The 20,058-nt window shown below is 44.9% G+C and overlaps 1 protein-coding gene across 2 annotated transcripts; it reads left to right on the forward strand.

The window, feature by feature from the left end:
• Window positions 1-2,657: 2,657 nt before the first annotated feature.
• LOC115104480 (uncharacterized) lies at window positions 2,658-13,233 on the forward strand. Of its 2 annotated transcripts, XM_065007722.1 has the most exons (17): window positions 2,658-2,900; window positions 5,400-5,542; window positions 5,661-5,796; window positions 5,922-6,009; window positions 6,084-6,155; window positions 6,310-6,444; window positions 7,647-7,713; window positions 7,819-7,897; window positions 8,080-8,185; window positions 8,285-8,477; window positions 9,029-9,062; window positions 9,141-9,232; window positions 10,483-10,507; window positions 10,620-10,727; window positions 12,126-12,254; window positions 12,410-12,533; window positions 12,834-13,233. In XM_065007722.1, the coding sequence occupies exons 2-17, from the start codon at window positions 5,431-5,433 to the stop codon at window positions 13,005-13,007; spliced, it is 1,674 nt and encodes a 557-aa protein (XP_064863794.1). In that variant the 5' UTR covers window positions 2,658-2,900; window positions 5,400-5,430; the 3' UTR covers window positions 13,008-13,233. The 2 variants fall into 2 exon arrangements, with proteins under 2 accessions (XP_064863794.1, XP_064863795.1); XM_065007723.1 differs by lacking the exon at window positions 12,410-12,533.
• Window positions 13,234-20,058: the final 6,825 nt, after the last annotated feature.

The raw sequence follows: 20,058 nt of genomic DNA on the forward strand, positions 1-20,058 counted from the left end.
CGGAAACAGTTTACTCTTGAAACGGGGCAGGATCTACCTGAATTTGTCCAATATAAACTCTGGTTTGTGTTACTAAATGTTTTACGTTTGAAGTAAACGGTTTCTGTTGAAAAACATTTTTATAAAAAAGCAGAAAAAACGTTTAGAGACGGAATCCGACTAATGAGATCACTCCAGGGCTTTATAATGTGACTAATGAGATCACTCCAGGGCTTTATAATGTGACTAATGAGATCACGCCAGGGCTTTATAATGTGACTAATGAGATCACGCCAGGGCTTTATAATGTGAATAATGAGATCACGCCAGGGCTTTATAATGTGACTAATGAGATCACGCCAGGGCTTTATGATGTGACTAATGAGATCACTCCAGGGCTTTATGATGTGATTAATGAGATCACTCCAGGGCTTTATAATGTGACTAATGAGATCACTCCAGGGCTTTATAATGTGACTAATGAGATCACTCCAGGGCTTTATAATGTGACTAATGAGATCACTCCAGGGCTTTATAATGTGACTAATGAGATCACTCCAGGGCTTTATAATGTGACTAATGAGATCACGCCAGGGCTTTATAATGTGACTAATGAGATCACGCCAGGGCTTTATAATGTGACTAATGAGATCACGCCAGGGCTTTATAATGTGACTAATGAGATCACTCCAGGGCTTTATAATGTGACTAATGAGATCACGCCAGGGCTTTATAATGTGACTAATGAGATCACTCCATGGCTTTATAATGTGACTAATGAGATCACTCCAGGGCTTTATAATGTGACTAATGAGATCACGCCAGGGCTGACTAATGAGATAAGGGCGTGACTAATGAGATCACGCCAGGGCTTTATAATGTGACTAATGAGATCACGCCAGGGCTTTATAATGTGACTAATGAGATCACTCCAGGGCTTTATAATGTGACTAATGAGATCACTCCAGGGCTTTATAACGTGACTAATGAGATCACTCCAGGGCTTTATAACGTGACTAATGAGATCACTCCAGGGCTTTATAATGTGACTAATGAGATCACTCCAGGGCTTTATAATGTGACTAATGAGATCACTCCAGGGCTTTATAATGTGACTAATGAGATCACTCCAGGGCTTTATAATGTGACTAATGAGATCACTCCAGGGCTTTATAATCACTCCAGGGCTTTATAATGTGACTAATGATATCACTCCAGGGCTTTATCACGAGATCCAGGGCTTTATAATGTGACTAATGAGATCACGCCAGGGCTTTATAATTGTGACTAATGAGATCACTCCAGGGCTTTATAACGTGACTAATGAGATCACTCCAGGGCTTTATAACGTGACTAATGAGATCACGCCAGGGCTTTATAATGTGACTAATGAGATCACGCCAGGGCTTTATAATATGACTAATGAGATCACTCCAGGGCTTTATAATGTGACTAATGAGATCACGCCAGGGCTTTATAATGTGACTAATGAGATCACGCCAGGGCTTTATAATGTGACTAATGAGATCACGCCAGGGCTTTATAATGTGACTAATGAGATCATGCCAGGGCTTTATGTGACTAATGAGATCACTCCAGGGCTTTATAACGTGACTAATGAGATCACGCCAGGGCTTTATAATGTGACTAATGAGATCACGCCAGGGCTTTATAATGTGACTAATGAGAGATCACGCCAGGGCTTTATAATGTGACTAATGAGATCACGCCAGGGCTTTATAATGTGACTAATGAGATCACGCCAGGGCTTTATAATGTGACTAATGAGATCACGCCAGGGCTTTATAATGTGACTAATGAGATCACGCCAGGGCTTTATAATGTGACTAATGAGATCACGCCAGGGCTTTATAATGTGACTAATGAGATCACGCCAGGCTTTATAATGTGACTAATGAGATCACGCCAGGGAGATCACGCCAGAGCTTTATAATGTGACTAATGAGATCACGCCAGGGCTTTATAACGTGACTAATGAGATCACGCCAGGGCTTTGTAATGTGACTAATGAGATCACGCCAGGGCTTTATAACGTGACTAATGAGATCATGCCAGGGCTTTATAATGTGACTAATGAGATCACGCCAGGGCTTTATAACGTGACTAATGAGATCACGCCAGGGCTTTATAATGTGACTAATGAGATCACGCCAGGGCTTTATAATGTGACTAATGACAGCGGGGGAGTTCCAGGACAGGACTTGTCTTTATGGTTTTATTAATCTACTACAAAGATCATCCATTTGGTTAGGCCAGCCATGTTCTCATAAAATACTAAAGAAGAGCCAGACTAATTCATAGTCCTGACGTAGCCTACCTTCGACCCAGAACACGTCCTTAGTGATGACATATCACAAAACAGTGGAACATTTTATGATCTATTCTAGCATCTCTTAGGACAAACACTTTGGCCGGGGCATAAGCCTCCTCTTCTGGACATTGTTGGAACACTTATTTCCACTGAAAATAAAAATTCCATTCATAATTTTATCATGTCAATTTATAGTCAGTGTCGTGGTATGGTCATTTCGCTAATTCGTGTTTTTTGCCAGTTAAGATGTTTCACTGATAAATTCATTTGGAAATTGAACTACAATTAAATACGTTTTTCAATTGCAAACGAATTGGGGAACGGAGTGGCGCGCGCTCAGTTATTCCCAAACGCAAACCCTTTGTGACGCCGTGAATAACGAACGTTGTTAACGTTCCTTCCGTACTGCTGACACAGGTCTACAAACACGCTCCCCAAAAGGTAGGATTTTCCTAAACTGTCTTATTTTAGTTCGTTTTGTATTTCATTTTCACCTCATGTAGTTTCTGTTCTGCGTGTTCTTGCGGAGTTCCAACAGGTGTCATCGGGGATGGTGACGAGGACAGACGTGTGAAGGGCGTGCTTAAAGGTAACGTTTTGGACGAGTGTTTCACTGCAACAGTAGTGTGCAACTGTAGCCCGCCATTCGGTTGTTCCTACGTGTGGGTATTCCCCATCCCTCGAGCATCCCATTGGTTCCAGCATGACACCCCATATAGAACTAATATTGATAGCCATATAGATGTCATCTTGATAGATACCCATTGATTAGATTGTATGAAGGGCAACAACACAATGCCCTCCGCTCTCGGTTGCCAAGCACTTATGTCCTGCAATGGCGTGTGAAGTAGCTAGTATCAGGTTGACAACCACAAGTCGTAGCATTATATATATATAAATCACAACTTTCTGATCCATCACATCTGTTAAGGGAGAATTTCATAAATGCCGACAAAGAATTTGTTCGTTCGTATGTTGGTGAAGTTAATTATGCGAGAAATTTGTGCAAATATTGAGAACCATATAGAAGTAATCTTGGAGTCACTCGATGATACGATGTGGTCGTCCCACTACGACTCAGGGAAACCATGCAGTTTATTAGGCTACAGGTTCAATACATTCTGATGAACTTCACGGGGTTATTTAACTCAAGTCAGTTAAGAACAAATTCTTATTTTCAATGAGGGAGCTTGATGCACTTTTCCAATAAATATTGAGTAGCTTATTCTAGTGACGTGATGATCGATGTGTGATTGCCGCTTGACAAATAGAAATATTCTCGCTCTTATCCATGAAAATCATCACTAGGCTGTATTTGAGAGTTGTTGGCTAGAGCTCACTGTCAAGACCAGATTAGGCACATTTGCTATTTAACCATTTTTTTTGTGACAAAACTATCGGTATGGTTTGAAAAATGTAATGTAAAAACACACTGAACTTAAGATTTAAATTCGGTACATAAAATTTAAGTGAAAGAGTACATTTTGTGCGCACTTCCTCATCACGGACTGATTGTTACCCTTTGGGAAAATTAGCATCAAAATCTGGTCGTCAATTGGATGAAAAACTAGGTAGTCACAACACTCGCGCATACATTCAAGATTTTATAGAAACCCTGGTTTGCGAATGCTATGTTTTGAACATGGAGAGTCTTTGAAGCCACCTATTGGCACTCCACAGAAAAGCAATACCCTACAGGAATTGTACAGTATTTCATCAATGTTTCAAGGACAAAATTACATATATTTAAGTATTTTTGTTGTTGTAGTGGGGACAGTAACATTAGTACTTTCGAAAAGTGATACTAAAGAAAATAAAAAAGGTTATTTGTATGTTTAGCTCACATCATATAAATGTAAAAGTATGCATTAAGGTGTCTGTAATAGAATAGACATGGCAACAACAAAAAAGATTAGTAAATGCATTTCTACAATATATATATTTTTACATCGGTGGGGTAGTGCCAAGATGGAGGGATGGCGGCTTCAAAATAGCACCCCAGCAGTCATCTATGTATAAATCATTACATAACAAACAGTACATCCATGAGTAGGCCTATTTTTTTTTTTTACGACAGACATCCTCTCACTTTTAAAACCAACTCTTGTGATATGGTAGCTCAAATGTCTGGTATGGTTAGAAACGGAAGATAACACAGCTCAATCAAAACCGTCTAACCCATAGCAGAGCACTTTCCACACGCCCACCACTTTCCTTTCCACACGCCCACCACTTTCCTTTCCACACGCCCACCACTTTCCTTTCCACACGCCCACCACTTTCCTTTCCACACGCCCACCACTTTCCTTTCCACACGCCCACCACTTTCCTTTCCACACGCCCCACCACTTTTCCACACGCCCACCACTTTCCACACGCCCACCACTTTCCTTTCCACACGCCCACCACTTTCCTTTCCACACGCCCACCACTTTCCTTTCCACACGCCCACCACTTTCCTTTCCACACGCCCACCACTTTCCTTTCCACACGCCCACCACTTTCCTTTCCACACGCCCACCACTTTCCTTTCCACACGCCCACCACTTTCCTTTCCACACGCCCACCACTTTCCTTTCCACACGCCCACCACTTTCCTTTCCACACGCCCACCACTTTCCTTTCCACACGCCCACCACTTTCCTTTCCACACGCCCACCACTTTCCTTTCCACACGCCCACCACTTTCCTTTCCACACGCCCACCACTTTCCTTTCGACACGCCCACTCACCGGTCGCCATATTGAGATGCAGCTACCCTCTGCTCATCTTTATCCAGGTGCATCAAATTATGCTGATTATGCGGATGTAAGAAAAATACCATATAAGGCCACCTTTTATAACTGTATATGCCTATTGGATCGATAGGCTACACAATTATTTGACCACAAATAATTATTCACCAATGTAATCATGTTGCAAGACTCATATTTGAAATATATTTGAAATGTTACAAGACTCCCTTCTACTTGAGTCCTGATGTAGCTAACATCAACACAAATGTAGCCTGCCCTGGGCATTAGAGAGAAATATAGTAATTCCAACGTGCATGACGCGTACACCACACACACCTTCCTTTGTCTAACAGTTGAAGCAGCCTACTGTCCTCCACCGTCCTCATGGCTGAAGAGATCAGGAGAATAGCTGCTCTGCTAGATCAGCCTCTGAGTGAGAGAGACCACGAACTCATCACTTACGTCAAGCACAAGTTTGCCACAGACTTCAAAAAAGGTGAGCGAGTGGACTACTGTACAACGTCACCTTACTTCATCAAAAGCCACTAAAGAGTGAAATGGAATGTAATGAATCACTACTGACTGCTACCACACTTTGCTTGGTGTTTTCCAAGAACACAGTTACTTCCCTGAGAAGGTTGTTACCCGCAGTGACACACAGTATGGCCTCGTACAAAATGGCCAGGCCAGGAAGAACTACTACAGGAGACAGGAGCTGCTCAGTAAAGGCTTTTTCTCCCCTGTCAACAAGTATGAAAAATAATACACTGAGTATACAAAACATTACAAACACCTTGGTATCCATGATGTGTGTGTTTGTGTGTATATATATATATATACACTAAACTTAAAGCATTGCCTTGTTCCTTGGATAGACCATACAAAACAGTGGGAAGGCTTTACTCTGACAACGTTGATCTCTTCTCAACCTGGCTCACATCAGAGGACCAAAAGTCACTGAAGGTGACACACATCTCAATGTGTTTTGTATAGTTGTTTAAAATGGCTTGTACTCACTCGGAGTCATTTTATGACAGACACAGTGGGACAAGAAGTTTGGAAAAAATACAGTCATCTCCAGCAAATTCACTCAGGAGAAGACTAAAAAGGTGAGGTGGGGAGGGGGGGACTTACCGTATAATTACGACCAAACATAATTCATTATCATGCAGTAAATCATTATTCCTTATCACATTCATTGATTTTGAATTGTATATATTTCAACTGTCCCCCCCCCAAAAAAAAAAAAAAAAATTCCCCCAGGAGGAGAACGTCAGAGCCCCTCCAGTGGAGAACCTGAATGGTTTCCTCCAGCTGAAGCAGTACATGAGAGAGATGGTCTCCATCAGACGTGCTCTCCACACTGGGCGCCCCCTCATATATTGCCTCAGAGACCAGGTAAAGCCGTCTCGCTGTGACAGGGTGTTGGAGCCCAGCTCCAGCTCTCAGAGACCAGGTAAAGAAAGCACTGTGGGGAAAACAGACCTCAGAAGAAACCCAGTTAAAAAAATAAAAAATAAATGTTTTAACTTCAAAATCCGTTTTTGTTTAGTAGATAGCCTGATTGTACTTCGGATGTGTGTACTTAACGGCACCGGAACATGTGGGCTTCCCGGCGATGCGGTTTTGATATAATTTCATCCTTCGGGTTTTATTCATACTTCTTGAAATGTACAGGGTGTTGGAGCCGTGACAGGGTGTTAGCGCCATCTCGCTGTGACAGGGTGTTGGAGCCGTGACAGGGTGTTGGAGCCGTGACAGGGTGTTGGAGCCGTGACAGGGTGTTGGAGCCGTTGGAGCCGTGACAGGGTGTTGGAGCCGTGACAGGGTGTTGGAACCGTGACAGGGTGTTGTAGCCGTCTCTCCGTGACAGGGTGTTGTAGCCGTCTCTCCGTGACAGGGTGTTGGAGCCGTCTCTCCGTGACAGGGTGTTGGAGCCGTCTCTCCGTGACAGGGTGTTGGAGCCGTCTCTCCGCGACAGGGTGTTGGAGCCGTCTCGCCGCAGGGTGTTGGACAGGGTGTTGGAGCCGACGACACAGGGTGTTGGAGCCGTCTGTTGGAGCGCAGGGTGTTGGAGCGCGACAGGGTGTTGGAGCCGTCTCGCCGCGACAGGGTGTTGGAGCCGCGACAGGGTGTTGGAGCCGCGACAGGGTGTTGGAGCCGCGACAGGGTGTTGGAGCCACGACAGGGTGTTGGAGCCGTCTCTCCGCGACAGGGTGTTGGAGCCGTCTCTCCGCGACAGGGTGTTGGAGCCGTCTCGCCGCGACAGGGTGTTGGAGCCGTCTCGCCGCGACAGGGTGTTGGAGCCGTCTCTCCGCGACAGGGTGTTGGAGCCGTCTCTCCGCGACAGGGTGTTGGAGCCGTCTCGCCGCGACAGGGTGTTGGAGCCGTCTCTCCGCGACAGGGTGTTGGAGCCGTGACAGGGTGTTGGAGCCGTCTCTCCGCGACGTCTCTCCGCGACAGGGTGTTGGAGCCGTCTCTCCGCGACAGGGTGTTGGAGCCGTCACTCCGTGACAGGGTGTTGGAGCCGTGACAGGGTGTTGGAGCCGGTTCGCTGTAACATGAAGAATTCATGTTGTCTCTATTTTCTCATTGTAAAGGATAAACCGTTATTGCTAATGAAGAAACCTGTGCCTCCCAAAACACCATGTGACCGAGCCATATCAGGTTGGTCACCTAAAGCACAATGCAGAATGAATTACAGTGCTCTACTACGGAGACATTCTACTATGCTGACCACATGCTCAACCTCCGATCCTTCTGTCTCCTCAGCTGATAAAGAGACTGTACCACCACTGTCCATGTCCATGAACCAACAGGCACTGGACCCAGAGGAAGAGGAGAACCTACAGTACGTTGTGTACGGTCTATTTATGTGACTTGGAAATCAAGTTATAACTCACACCCAATACTACAAAACATTTATACAACTACAGGAATCTATCCTACTCCCACACGATGCAGGATTACTTACTGATAGGAAAGTTGTCTGCCACTTGCTATAGGCCTTTGTATTTCCTGCTCTCTTCCTAGGAGGATACAGTACAGGAAGCAGAAGCTGTTCTCCGAGAAACTCCAGTGGATTTACATGGTCCTGTGTGGCATCTCTCACATGCGAAACAGAGATCTGAAGACACTGGTGAGCCTGAGATAGTGCAGTCATGCGTCATATTGCAGAGTCTACCGGACTACCTCTGGGATGTGTTGGAAGGGATTTAATAGTAACAGAAGCTTCCAGGTTCCTCTCAACAGCAGCTATGTGAACATCATCATGAAGGACACAGAGAAGACCAACATCCTGCTGAAGCAGTCGCACAGCTACAACCCTCCGTTGAATTACACCTGGCAGCTGGTGTCCCTGGCCCCAGAGGACTGTCACAGCATCAGCCGTGACGTGTGGGACACCTTCATCAGTCACCAGGACACCACAGGTGACAATATGACCTGGTCGATTGGAACAATCTATTGCGCGTCACCTGAATTGCAATATTCAATTATCAAAACAAACAATGATGCCCACTGTCTCACCCCACGTTGCCACTGTCTCACCCCACGATGCCACTGTCTCACCCCACGATGCCACTGTCTCACCCCACGATGCCACTGTCTCACCCCACGATGCCACTGTCTCACCCCACGATGCCACTGTCTCACCCCACGATGCCACTGTCTCACCCCACGATGCCACTGTCTCACCCCACGATGCCACTGTCTCACCCCACGTTGCCACTGTCTCACCCCACGATGCCACTGTCTCACCCCACGATGCCACTGTCTCACCCCACAATGCCACTGTCTCACCCCACAATGCCACTGTCTCACCCCACAATGCCACTGTCTCACCCCACAATGCCACTGTCTCACCCCACAATGCCACTGTCTCACCCCACAATGCCACTGTCTCACCCCACAATGCCACTGTCTCACCCCACGATGCCACTGTCTCACCCCACGATGCCACTGTCTCTCCTGTGAATCTCAGAGCCCTCGAAGTTAACCACCACCCGAACCACAGGGTAAGAAAATGACCAATAAAAACACATTACAGTCCTGTTCTCCCATACCGTAATACGTTGGTTTGTCTATAATCATAGATATAAAGCTCTGCAGTCGGGGCCCAGGCGCAAGGTGCCAGACGGAGATGGATACATGCCCCCATGGCTGCTACTGCTGCTGGATGAGAACAGTCAGTCCACACAATATCACACACACATGACTGAGAGTAGAGATCACACACTCAAACAGACCTGAGTGTATATATACACACACAGGACTGAGAGTAGAGATCACACACTCCAACAGACCCAAGTATATACACACACACAGGACTGAGAGTAGAGATCACACACTCCAACAGACCCAGTATATATATACACACACAAGACAGAGTAGAGATCACACACTCCAACAGACCCAAGTATATACACACACACAGGACTGAGAGTAGAGATCACACACTCCAACAGACCCAAGTATATACACACACACAGGACTGATATATCCAACAGACCCAAGTATATATACACACACAGGACTGAGTAGAGATCACACACTCCAACAGACCCAAGTATATATACACACACAAGACTGAGTAGAGATCACACACTCCAACAGACCCAAGTATATATATACACACACAAGACTGAGAGTAGAGATCACACACTCCAACAGACCCAAGTATATATATACACACACACACACACACACATCATGTCCTATGTTGTTCCCACTTGGACACATTGTGACTTGGTAACACTTCATTGTGTTACTAAAGGCTAAGGAAATACAGAAAGCCAACACTGAAAGCACAGCGCCACTGGTGTCACTGTTGGTTGTGGGCTTTTTGAATCCCTGAAGGATTGTGGGATTTTTATACCTCACCAACTACATTCCACCCATGGCCAGGCTGTGTTCATGTGTTGCCATTATTAAACACATCACTTCAGTACAAATCCTTTGAAATACCAAAATTATATGTTGTTCTAGGAATGGCAATCAATTCTACATTAGATAAATAAATTCACTGTTGTGTGTACAGTATGTTGTGTGTACAGTATGTTGTGTATACAGTATGTTGTGTGTACAGTATGTTGTGTATACAGTATGTTGTGTGTACAGTATATTGTGTGTACAGTATGTTGTGTGTACAGTATGTTGTGTGTACAGTATGTTGTGTGTACAGTATATTGTGTGTACAGTATGTTGTGTGTACAGTATGTTGTGTATACAGTATGTTGTGTGTACAGTATATTGTGTGTACAGTATGTTGTGTGTACAGTATGTTGTGTGTACAGTATATTGTGTATACAGTATGTTGTGTGTACAGTATGTTGTGTATACAGTATGTTGTGTGTACAGTATGTTGTGTATACAGTATGTTGTGAGTATCTCTCATTTTTGCTTCTATACTCACCTCATTTTGCCTTTTTCCGACAGCGTCCCTAGAGAAGAAAACAGTAAAGTGAGTTTAAAACAAAAACTAAATGTATTGATTTCTTATACGTAAAATGTATATTTTATTTCCATAATTGTGATGTAGAGATAAAACGAGTCTTTTCCATTCCCTCACCTAGGCCTGGTGTAGACCAGTCAGGCATGCTGGAGAGAGCCAAGGAGCATTACCGGGATGTGAAGAAGGTTCTGAACATCCCAATGGAGTCAGTAGTGTTTCAAAAGAGAAAGTGAGTAGGACACTGTCAATCTACAGCACCTGTCGCAGTCAGACAGTGTTTTTGTAGAGGATCGTTTGTTCTGGATGATCAACCTGTTATTTAAGCAATAAGGCACGGGGGGTGTGGTATATGGCCAATATACCACAGCTAAGGGCTGTTCTTATGAACAACGCAACGCTGCTCCATGGACACAGCCCTTAGCCGTGGTATATTGGCCATATCACAACCCCCCCGAGGTGCCTTATTGCCATTATAAACTGATTATCAACATAATTTGAGCAGTAAAAATACATGTTTTATCATACCCGTGGTATACAGTCTGATATATCACGGCTGTCAACCAATCAGCATTCAGTGCTCGAACCACCCAGTTTATAATATACTAATATATGCCATTTAGCAGACGCTTTTACCTTAAGCAATTTACAGTCATGCATACATTTTACGTATGGGTGTCCCCAGCGGGAATCGAACCCGCGCTCGATCGACTGAGCCACACAGGAACACGCCTGTTGAAGTAAATTATTAGAGGCGCAATCTGTAGGTTAACAGGAAGTACAAACACCAGCAATCTGTAGGTTAACAGGAAGTACAAACACCAGCAATCTGTAGGTTAACAGGAAGTACAAACACCAGCAATCTGTAGGTTAACAGAAAGTACAAACACCAGCAATCTGTAGGTTAACAGGAAGTACAAACACAGGAACACAAACACCAGCAATCTGTAGGTTAACAGAAAGTACAAACACCAGCAATCTGTAGGTTAACAGGAAGTACAAACACCAGCAATCTGTAGGTTAACAGGAAGTACAAACACCAGCAATCTGTAGGTTAACAGGAAGTACAAACACCAGCAATCTGTAGGTTCTCGGTCCCATATGGCAATAACAGGAAGTACAAACACCAGCAATCTGTAGGTTAACAGGAAGTACAAACACCAGCAATCTGTAGGTTCTCGGTCCCATATGGCAATAACAGGAAGTACAAACACCAGCAATCTGTAGGTTCTCGGTCCCATATGGCAATAACAGGAAGTACAAACACCAGCAATCTGTAGGTTAACAGGAAGTACAAACACCAGCAATCTGTAGGTTAACAGGAAGTACAAACACCAGCAATCTGTAGGTTAACAGGAAGTACAAACACCAGCAATCTGTAGGTTAACAGGAAGTACAAACACCAGCAATCTGTAGGTTAACAGGAAGTACAAACACCAGCAATCTGTAGGTTAACAGGAAGTACAAACACCAGCAGTCTGTAGGTTAACAGGAAGTACAAACACCAGCAATCTGAAATGACAAAAAAAGTTGGATTTTGGCCAAAATGCACTTGCAACCCCCCCCATGACCAAAAATTGTTACTTTGTCATCAAGATGTCCTCATTGTAGTCCCATTCTCTGTCCTCAGGAACCGAGAGGAGAGGATGAGAACTCTTTTCAATGCTCTAATGGCCTCAAAGTCCGACGCTGGTCTGTCCTCACTCCTTACCTCTCTGAAGAGTGGGCTGAAGGAGCCCAAATCCACCACTGGTCTCTGGTAAGGCCCCTTCTCGCCTCTCTCATATAAACATCATGTGGTGTAACTCAATACTTTCAAGTGGCTTGAAACGCTTTCCTTCATCCTCAGTTCGTGTCAGAAAGTTGGAACAGAATCAGAAATGTAAAATAATAAAATGTTAATCATATGAACAGGTTTGCGACACTGCAGAGTGATGCCACAGAATTGTCTGGAGACAGAGACTCCCAATACAACCTCATACTGCAAAAGATCTCAGAGTTTCAAAGCTTCTCCAACAAAAAGCTCCCCTACTCCAAGGTATAGAACGTGACCGAACGCTCAGGTAGAAATACAGTGTAGAACAGACCTTTGTCACAGAGAATAGGCAACCGTTTCGGATCTATGCGTGGCAATTCTATCTGCAGCATTCTGAAAGTTTCACCTGTCCTAGAAGACACAGAAACACACTCATTATGTACTCGTTTGGGCACACTAGCAAAACGATCTGAAACTAAAAAAACAAGCGGCTCTTACTGGACAAGATGAACCCTGTTTCAGTACTGTTTTCTTCTGTTTGATGCCTAATGAACATGACCCTGTCTCTCTCTCTCTCTGAAGGAGAAGTTCTGTCTCCTGGTCCTCTCCATGTCACCCAATCAGCTGCTTCGACCGGCCATGCAGGAAGCACTGCTCTTCCTCACGGAGAACGTGCTGCTGTTGTTGCCGCGGCAACTCAAACAGTGGTACCAGTACCTGAAGCTCCCCTTCCCCACCACGGCAACCGCCTCCTGAAAAAGAAAAGGGATCCGCCTACTTGCACTGGTGCTCTATCTGTTCTTCACTACCTGTCTACAATGTGGGCCTGGGACTTACAGGCCTGGGTCTGAAATGGTTCCTTATCCTCAACATAGACCTGTAATATTGGGGAATATAGTCATTTCAGACAGCCCTGGGTTCTTGGTGGGATAGCCAGTGTTGGGGGCTCAGGTCAAGACGATCTGTTAACTGGTTGAGACATTAAAACGTGAAAAACTAAACTGATTTTTTTTTTTTGTAATGTTTTTGAATGTTAAGTAGGGTTGTGAAGCCCCATCTTTTATTTATATATATACGAGAGAACTAGCCCAGTTCCTCTGGCTACAGACCATGAAAGTGGAACATAAATATTTAAGTACCTAGCAGAACATGGGAATAACCACAGAACCACTGGTATGTCTTCATCTACAATGCCTCAGGTGTTGCTGCTCTTACACACACACACACAAAACACAGAGGGGGAGCTTTCAGCTAGTGCCTCACTACCTGTCCATCTGAGTGTCACTCACAGTGATGAGAGAAGGTGGAGAGAGAGAGAGAGAAGGTGGAGAGAGACAGAGAGAGAAAGAGGGTGGAGAGGAGAGAGGTTGAGAGAAGAGCGATAGAGAGGGGGGAGGGAGAGAGGGTTGAGAAACAGCGTGAGGGTGGAGAGGGAGAGAGAGGGGGGGAGGGAGAGAGGGTTGAGAGAGAGAGGTTGTGATTCCCCTACAGAGAACCATGGCAGTGTTCTATATCCTCTCCCGCTTTGTCAAACTGTTTTAATATCTGCATCAATCTGGGTTAATCTCATCCTGTCATGGTGTTAGTAGATTCAGCTTCAATATGGAGATAATGATCTCCCATGGGGAGGGAGAGAGCGATTGGTAGAGAAAAAGGGGACAGAGGGGCACGAAAGTCCATCACACAACTTTGCAACCTGCAAAAAAAAATCATGTTTTTGATTGGTCTGGCCCCCCCTTGAACTCGTTATAAAGTACTACAGCAACACATTTCATTCAGTTTACAGCTGGTTTTCTCATGCATTGCACACACACTTGCCTCTGAGCTCTACTGTCTGCTTGTTGTTTGGTGGAACAGTGGTTGTGGACCTTAATTAATTCCTTTTGCTTCTTTCCTGTCGCATATTCTTCTGAGTTAAATGTGAGGGTTATCTGAGGTGAAACAAGAGAAGACAACTTTCATAAGAGATAGAATTAAGCAGGCCAAAACTGTTGAGTTTACACCGAGTCCATTGCTTACAGATGTCTGATTTAGCACCTGATTAGATGTAAAGAAGGAAACTCAGAGGCATCTTAGCCCTTAACACCAATAGTTGTGCATTATGTTAGTAGTGGGTGTTGAGAGGACAGGCAGTTTTCTGTTCTGGTCACTAGGTGGCAGCAGAGGATCTCGGTCAATGTCTCCATAAAGATGGTCTAACTGCTGTCAGGAGGTTAAAAAACACCAAATGGAAAACCAAGTCAGCTGTGAAATGTGTACAGTACCAGTCAAAAGTTTGTTCACACCTACTCATTCAAGTGTTTTTCTGTATTTTTACTGTTTTCTACATTGTTGAATACTAGTGAAGACATCCAAACTATGAAATAACACATATGGAATCATGTAGTAAACAAAGAAGTGTTAAACCAATCAATATATTTTAGATTCTTCAAAGTAGCCACCCTTCGCATTCTCTCAACCTGCTTCATGAGGTAGTCACCTGGAATGCATTTCAATTAACAGGTGTGCCTTGTTAAGTTACTTTGTGGAATTTCTTTCCTTAATGCGTTTGAGCAAATCCGTGGTGTTGTGACATGGTAGGGGTGGTATACAGAATATAGCCCTTATTTGGTAAAAGACCAAGTCCATATTAGGGCAAGAACAGCTCAACTACGCAAAGAGAAAAAGACAGTGCATCATCACTTTAAGACATGAAGGTCAGTCAATACGGAACATGATGGAGGGAGAGGATGAAAGTGTGAGTGGTAGAAGGACCCGAGCCGTCTTTCAGAATCACTACAGGTCATACTCTGCTAGCGGAGCAGCACAGTGCAACTCGCCAGAGCAAACCACTTCCTACACACTCAGATGGCCCATATATGCTACACACACACACACACAAGACTGCTCTCCCGGGTCCCGGGCAATAAGGCTGTGATGCAGCAGCGATAAGGCTGTGGTGATGCAGTGATAAGGCTGTGATGCATTGATAAGGCTGTGATGATGCAGCGATAAGGCTGTGGTGATGCAGTGATAAGGCTGTGATGATGCAGTGATAAGGCTGTGATGCATTGATAAGGCTGTGATGATGCAGCGATAAGGCTGTGATGCATTGATAAGGCTGTGATGATGCAGCGATAAGGCTGTGATGATGCAGCGATAAGGCTGTGATGCAGCGATAAGGCTGTGATGATGCAGCGATAAGGCTGTGTTGATGCAGGGATAAGGCTGTGATGATGCAGCGATAAGGCTGTGATGATGCAGCGATAAGGCTGTGATGATGCAGCGATAAGGCTGTGATGATGCAGCGATAAGGCTGTGATGATGCAGGGATAAGGCTGTGATGATGCAGCGATAAGGCTGTGATGATGCAGCAGTGATAAGGCTGTGATGCAGGGATAAGGCTGTGATGATGCAGTGATAAGGCTGTGATGCAGCAGTGATAAGGCTGTGATGCAGCAGTGATAAGGCTGTGATGCAGTGATAAGGCTGTGATGATGCAGCGATAAGGCTGTGATGCAGCGATAAGGCTGTGATGATGCAGCGATAAGGCTGTGATGATGCAGCGATAAGGCTGTGATGCAGCGATAAGGCTGTGATGCAGTGATAAGGCTGTGATGATGCAGTGATAAGGCTGTGATGATGCAGCAGTGATAAGGCTGTGAAGCAGCAGTGACGCAGCAGTGATAAGGCTGTGATGCAGCAGTGATAAGGCTGTGATGCAGGGATAAGGCTGTGATGATGCAGCAGCGATAAGGCTGTGATGATGCAGCAGCGATAAGGCTGTGATGCAGCAGCGATAAGGCTGTGATGCAGCAGTGATAAGGCTGTGATGCAGCAGTGATAAGGCTGTGATGATGCAGCGATAAGGCTGTGATGATGCAGCAGCGATAAGGCTGTGATGCAGCAGCGATAAGGCTGTGATGATGCAGCGATAAGGCTGTGATGCAGCAGCGATAAGGCTGTGATGCAGCAGCGATAAGGCTGTGAAGCAGCAGTGATAAGGCTGTGATGTAGCAGTTATAAGGCTGTGATGCAGTGATAAGGCTGTGAAGCAGCAGTGATAAGGCTGTGAAGCAGCAGTGATAAGGCTGTGATGCAGCAGTGATAAGGCTGTGATGCAGTGATAAGGCTGTGAAGCAGCAGTGATAAGGCTGTGATGATGCAGTGATAAGGCTGTGATGCAGCAGTGATAAGGCTGTGATGCAGTGATAAGGCTGTGATGCAGCAGTGATAAGGCTGTGAAGCAGCAGTGATAAGGCTGTGATGCAGCAGTGATAAGGCTGTGATGCAGCAGTGATAAGGCTGTGATGCAGCAGTGATAAGGCTGTGATGCAGTGATAAGGCTGTGAAGCAGCAGTGATAAGGCTGTGATGCAGAGATAAGGCTGTGATGCAGTGATAAGGCTGTGAAGCAGCAGTGATAAGGCTGTGAAGCAGCAGTGATAAGGCTGTGAAGCAGCAGTGATAAGGCTGTGAAGCAGCAGTGATAAGGCTGTGAAGCAGCAGTGATAAGGCTGTGATGCAGCAGTGATAAGGCTGTGAAGCAGCAGTGATACGGCTGTGAAGCAGCAGAGATAAGGCTGTGATGCAGTGATAAGGCTGTGAAGCAGCAGTGATAAGGCTGTGATGCAGAGATAAGGCTGTGATGCAGCAGTGATAAGGCTGTGAAGCAGCAGTGATAAGGCTGTGAAGCAGCAGTGATAAGGCTGTGATGCAGTAGTGATAAGGCTGTGAAGCAGCAGTGATAAGGCTGTGAAGCAGCAGTGATAAGGCTGTGAAGCAGCAGTGATAAGGCTGTGAAGCAGCAGAGATAAGGCTGTGATGCAGTGATAAGGCTGTGATGCAGTGATAAGGCTGTGAAGCAGCAGTGATAAGGCTGTGATGCAGTAGTGATAAGGCTGTGATGCAGTAGTGATAAGGCTGTGATGCAGCAGTGATAAGGCTGTGAAGCAGCAGCGATAAGGCTGTGAAGCAGCAGCGATAAGGCTGTGATGCAGTGATAAGGCTGTGATGCAGTCGTGATAAGGCTGTGATAAGGCTGTGATGCAGTAGTGATAAGGCTGTGATGCAGCAGTGATAAGGCTGTGATGCAGCAGTGATAAGGCTGTGATGCAGCAGTGATAAGGCTGTGATGCAGCAGTGATAAGGCTGTGATGCAGCAGTGATAAGGCTGTGATGCAGCAGCGATAAGGCTGTGATGCAGCAGCGATAAGGCTGTGATGCAGTAAAGAAAGGAAACCCATGACAAGGGGCAGGTAGGTATTTATTTTTTTAATCTTTAGAAACTGCAGCATCGGATAAGTTCTGAAGCGGTAAACCATGTTGTTGAACACCAGGACGATGGGGTCAGAACAAGACATTTCCCCCCAAGCAACACGCACACACTTTCTCTTACTAGTAACACACACACACACACAGTAGCGGTGCAAAGTACTGGAGCGGGGAGATCAAACAGTAGAACACTGACACAGAGCCAGGCTAAGGAATTAAGGGGGACTCCATTTACAGCCTTTCCAAATACAGCGAACTAAGAGGACAGATATTACTGACACCCACCCTCCCTCCCCGTCAACCCAACTCCCAAACCACAACGGTCATTTTCTGATATATAGAAAATAGATAATTCCTACAATACATTCTCTTGTTTAAGACTGATCAATATGAGCCGGTTGGTTCAATATATACCAAAAAGGTCCATGCGTCCACAATACACATACAGTACAATAAAGAGTCAACAAACGTCAATACAGTATCAAGATGGACATTACCTTCAGCAATTATATTTACTGTACCAGCATTTACAAACCTGTTGAGGGAGGGTTCCTGTGTGTGTGTGTGTGTGTTGCCCTTTTCAGCAGTCATCACCTCTGACCTCCTCCCAGGAAACGAAGGTGCCGGGAGTCTGGGACTATCGGGCCAAATAACTGCCACTCCAGCCTGTAGTCAAGGAAACAGACACTAGGGCAAGGAGTAGGGTTCAGCGTTTCCCCAGTGTGAAGGGTAAACGGTCACCCAGCAAACAGCTATTCTGACTCTAGTCTACTGCCATCATTGCCATTGGACATAAAATCTAAAATGACCATCATAATAAATCAACAACAATCATTATATTTTCATCAAAGGAAGGAGGCACAATGTAAGCTTCCTTGACCAGAGGTTGCTTCGTCTGTGCCATAATGAAAAGGGGCCACTGTATGGTGAGAGGAATGTGGGGGAAATCTATCAATATCATATTTCATCTTACAGTTTCAAAGGCAAAAAAAACAAAAACAATTGTGAGTGAACGGTGAGTTTAATGAATAAGCTATCAGGGGTCTGCAGAGGCACCAAGTCCATTTATCCTTCAGGCTGAGAGAGAGAACGAGGAGGGAGAGAGAGGGGGTAAGAGAGAATGAGAGACAAACAGAAAACAAGAGAGAATGAGAGAAAGTGGAGAGAAATCCAAGATGGCCGAGTGTTGGCACAGTGGATGCCACAGTTGCTAGGTGACGAACTGAGGGTGCACAAGAACCACCTTCTGAGGTTGCTTCTCATTATGAACAGAGTGACCCCCTTTAGGGTACCAAAGGCAGGGGGTCATGTATCCAAACCACATTCTAAAGTCTTTGTTTCCCAAAATCTATCTAATCTAGATCCCACTGAGCTAGACTACCATCTATATTAAATCAGGAACCCCCAATCGCCCTAAGTTGTTTGTAAAATGTTGGCACAGCACGGAGAAGATCAGCAAACAAAGCCGAACAAACAAACTTAACATATTAAACTAACATCTCCCCCCCCCCCCCCCCCCATGTTTACAGTGTCTTTTTTTTAAGCCAAGAGGATGCACCCTAAAAAGCCACAGGCAATGACAATAAGGAATTGGCAATATGACTCGTCTTTTCTTTTGTCATACCACAGTCCCGCAGAGAAGGGGGCGTACAGTCAAAGGAGAATCTACAGTGCGCTAAGGGTATCACCTTCGGGTACAGCTATAGACACACACACTACGATATTAAAATCTCAGTTGTTGCAGTTTGATGTGGTACAGCAGTTGTCCATTTTATCATAGAACTTAACCAACATTGGCTGTGACCTGAAACGTTCACTTTATAAAAAGCAAAAAAGCAAAATAATAAAATTGCATGAAGACATTAAATTAAAATGTACAAATGAGTCATGGGACACCAAATGCATGAAATCATCCACAACATTAATTTCTAATTTCACACATTAAATATTCAACCACTTAAATACCCAAACTCAATTTTCATCAACTGGCCTAAAAAATGTTGAAGGAAATGGCATCTAGAGCACCTCGTCAAAATGTAGGCTTACGGCTAAATACGCCGGTGTGCCAGATCAAACCGCTAAACTCTACTTGGATCCTTTCTGTCCTTCATAGATTCTGATAAGATGTCTGATTTAGCGCTGTCACGTTTAATGTGACGCGTTAGCGATCTTCACGGTCAAGTTCAACGGTTTGATTTGATCTAATAAAGCGAATCGGGCTCCATCCTGGACTGGAAGACTGGGGACTAAACCATAGTTCCTAACACCTCCTCCCTATAAGGCCTCAAAAGGGAATCCTCACAGACTTCTTCTCTGGGTGCAGCTTTAGAGGTGCATGGTTTGGAACAAGGCCATAGACCCGGCTTAGGAACAGAGGGGACTAACTGAGAATTGGATAAAGAATTAGGATGGTCAAGTACATAATACCAAGACTGGATCTTGAATCTCTCCTTCTCGCTTACTGACGATCGGAAAGGCCAACATGCAACAGGGCTTCAATACACTGAAGACCGCAACTCTTTATGAGACCAAGGCCCGTATTCACAATACATCTA

Source organism: Oncorhynchus nerka, linkage group LG22 (assembly GCF_034236695.1).
Source record: "Oncorhynchus nerka isolate Pitt River linkage group LG22, Oner_Uvic_2.0, whole genome shotgun sequence".
Taxonomy (NCBI): domain Eukaryota; kingdom Metazoa; phylum Chordata; class Actinopteri; order Salmoniformes; family Salmonidae; genus Oncorhynchus; species Oncorhynchus nerka.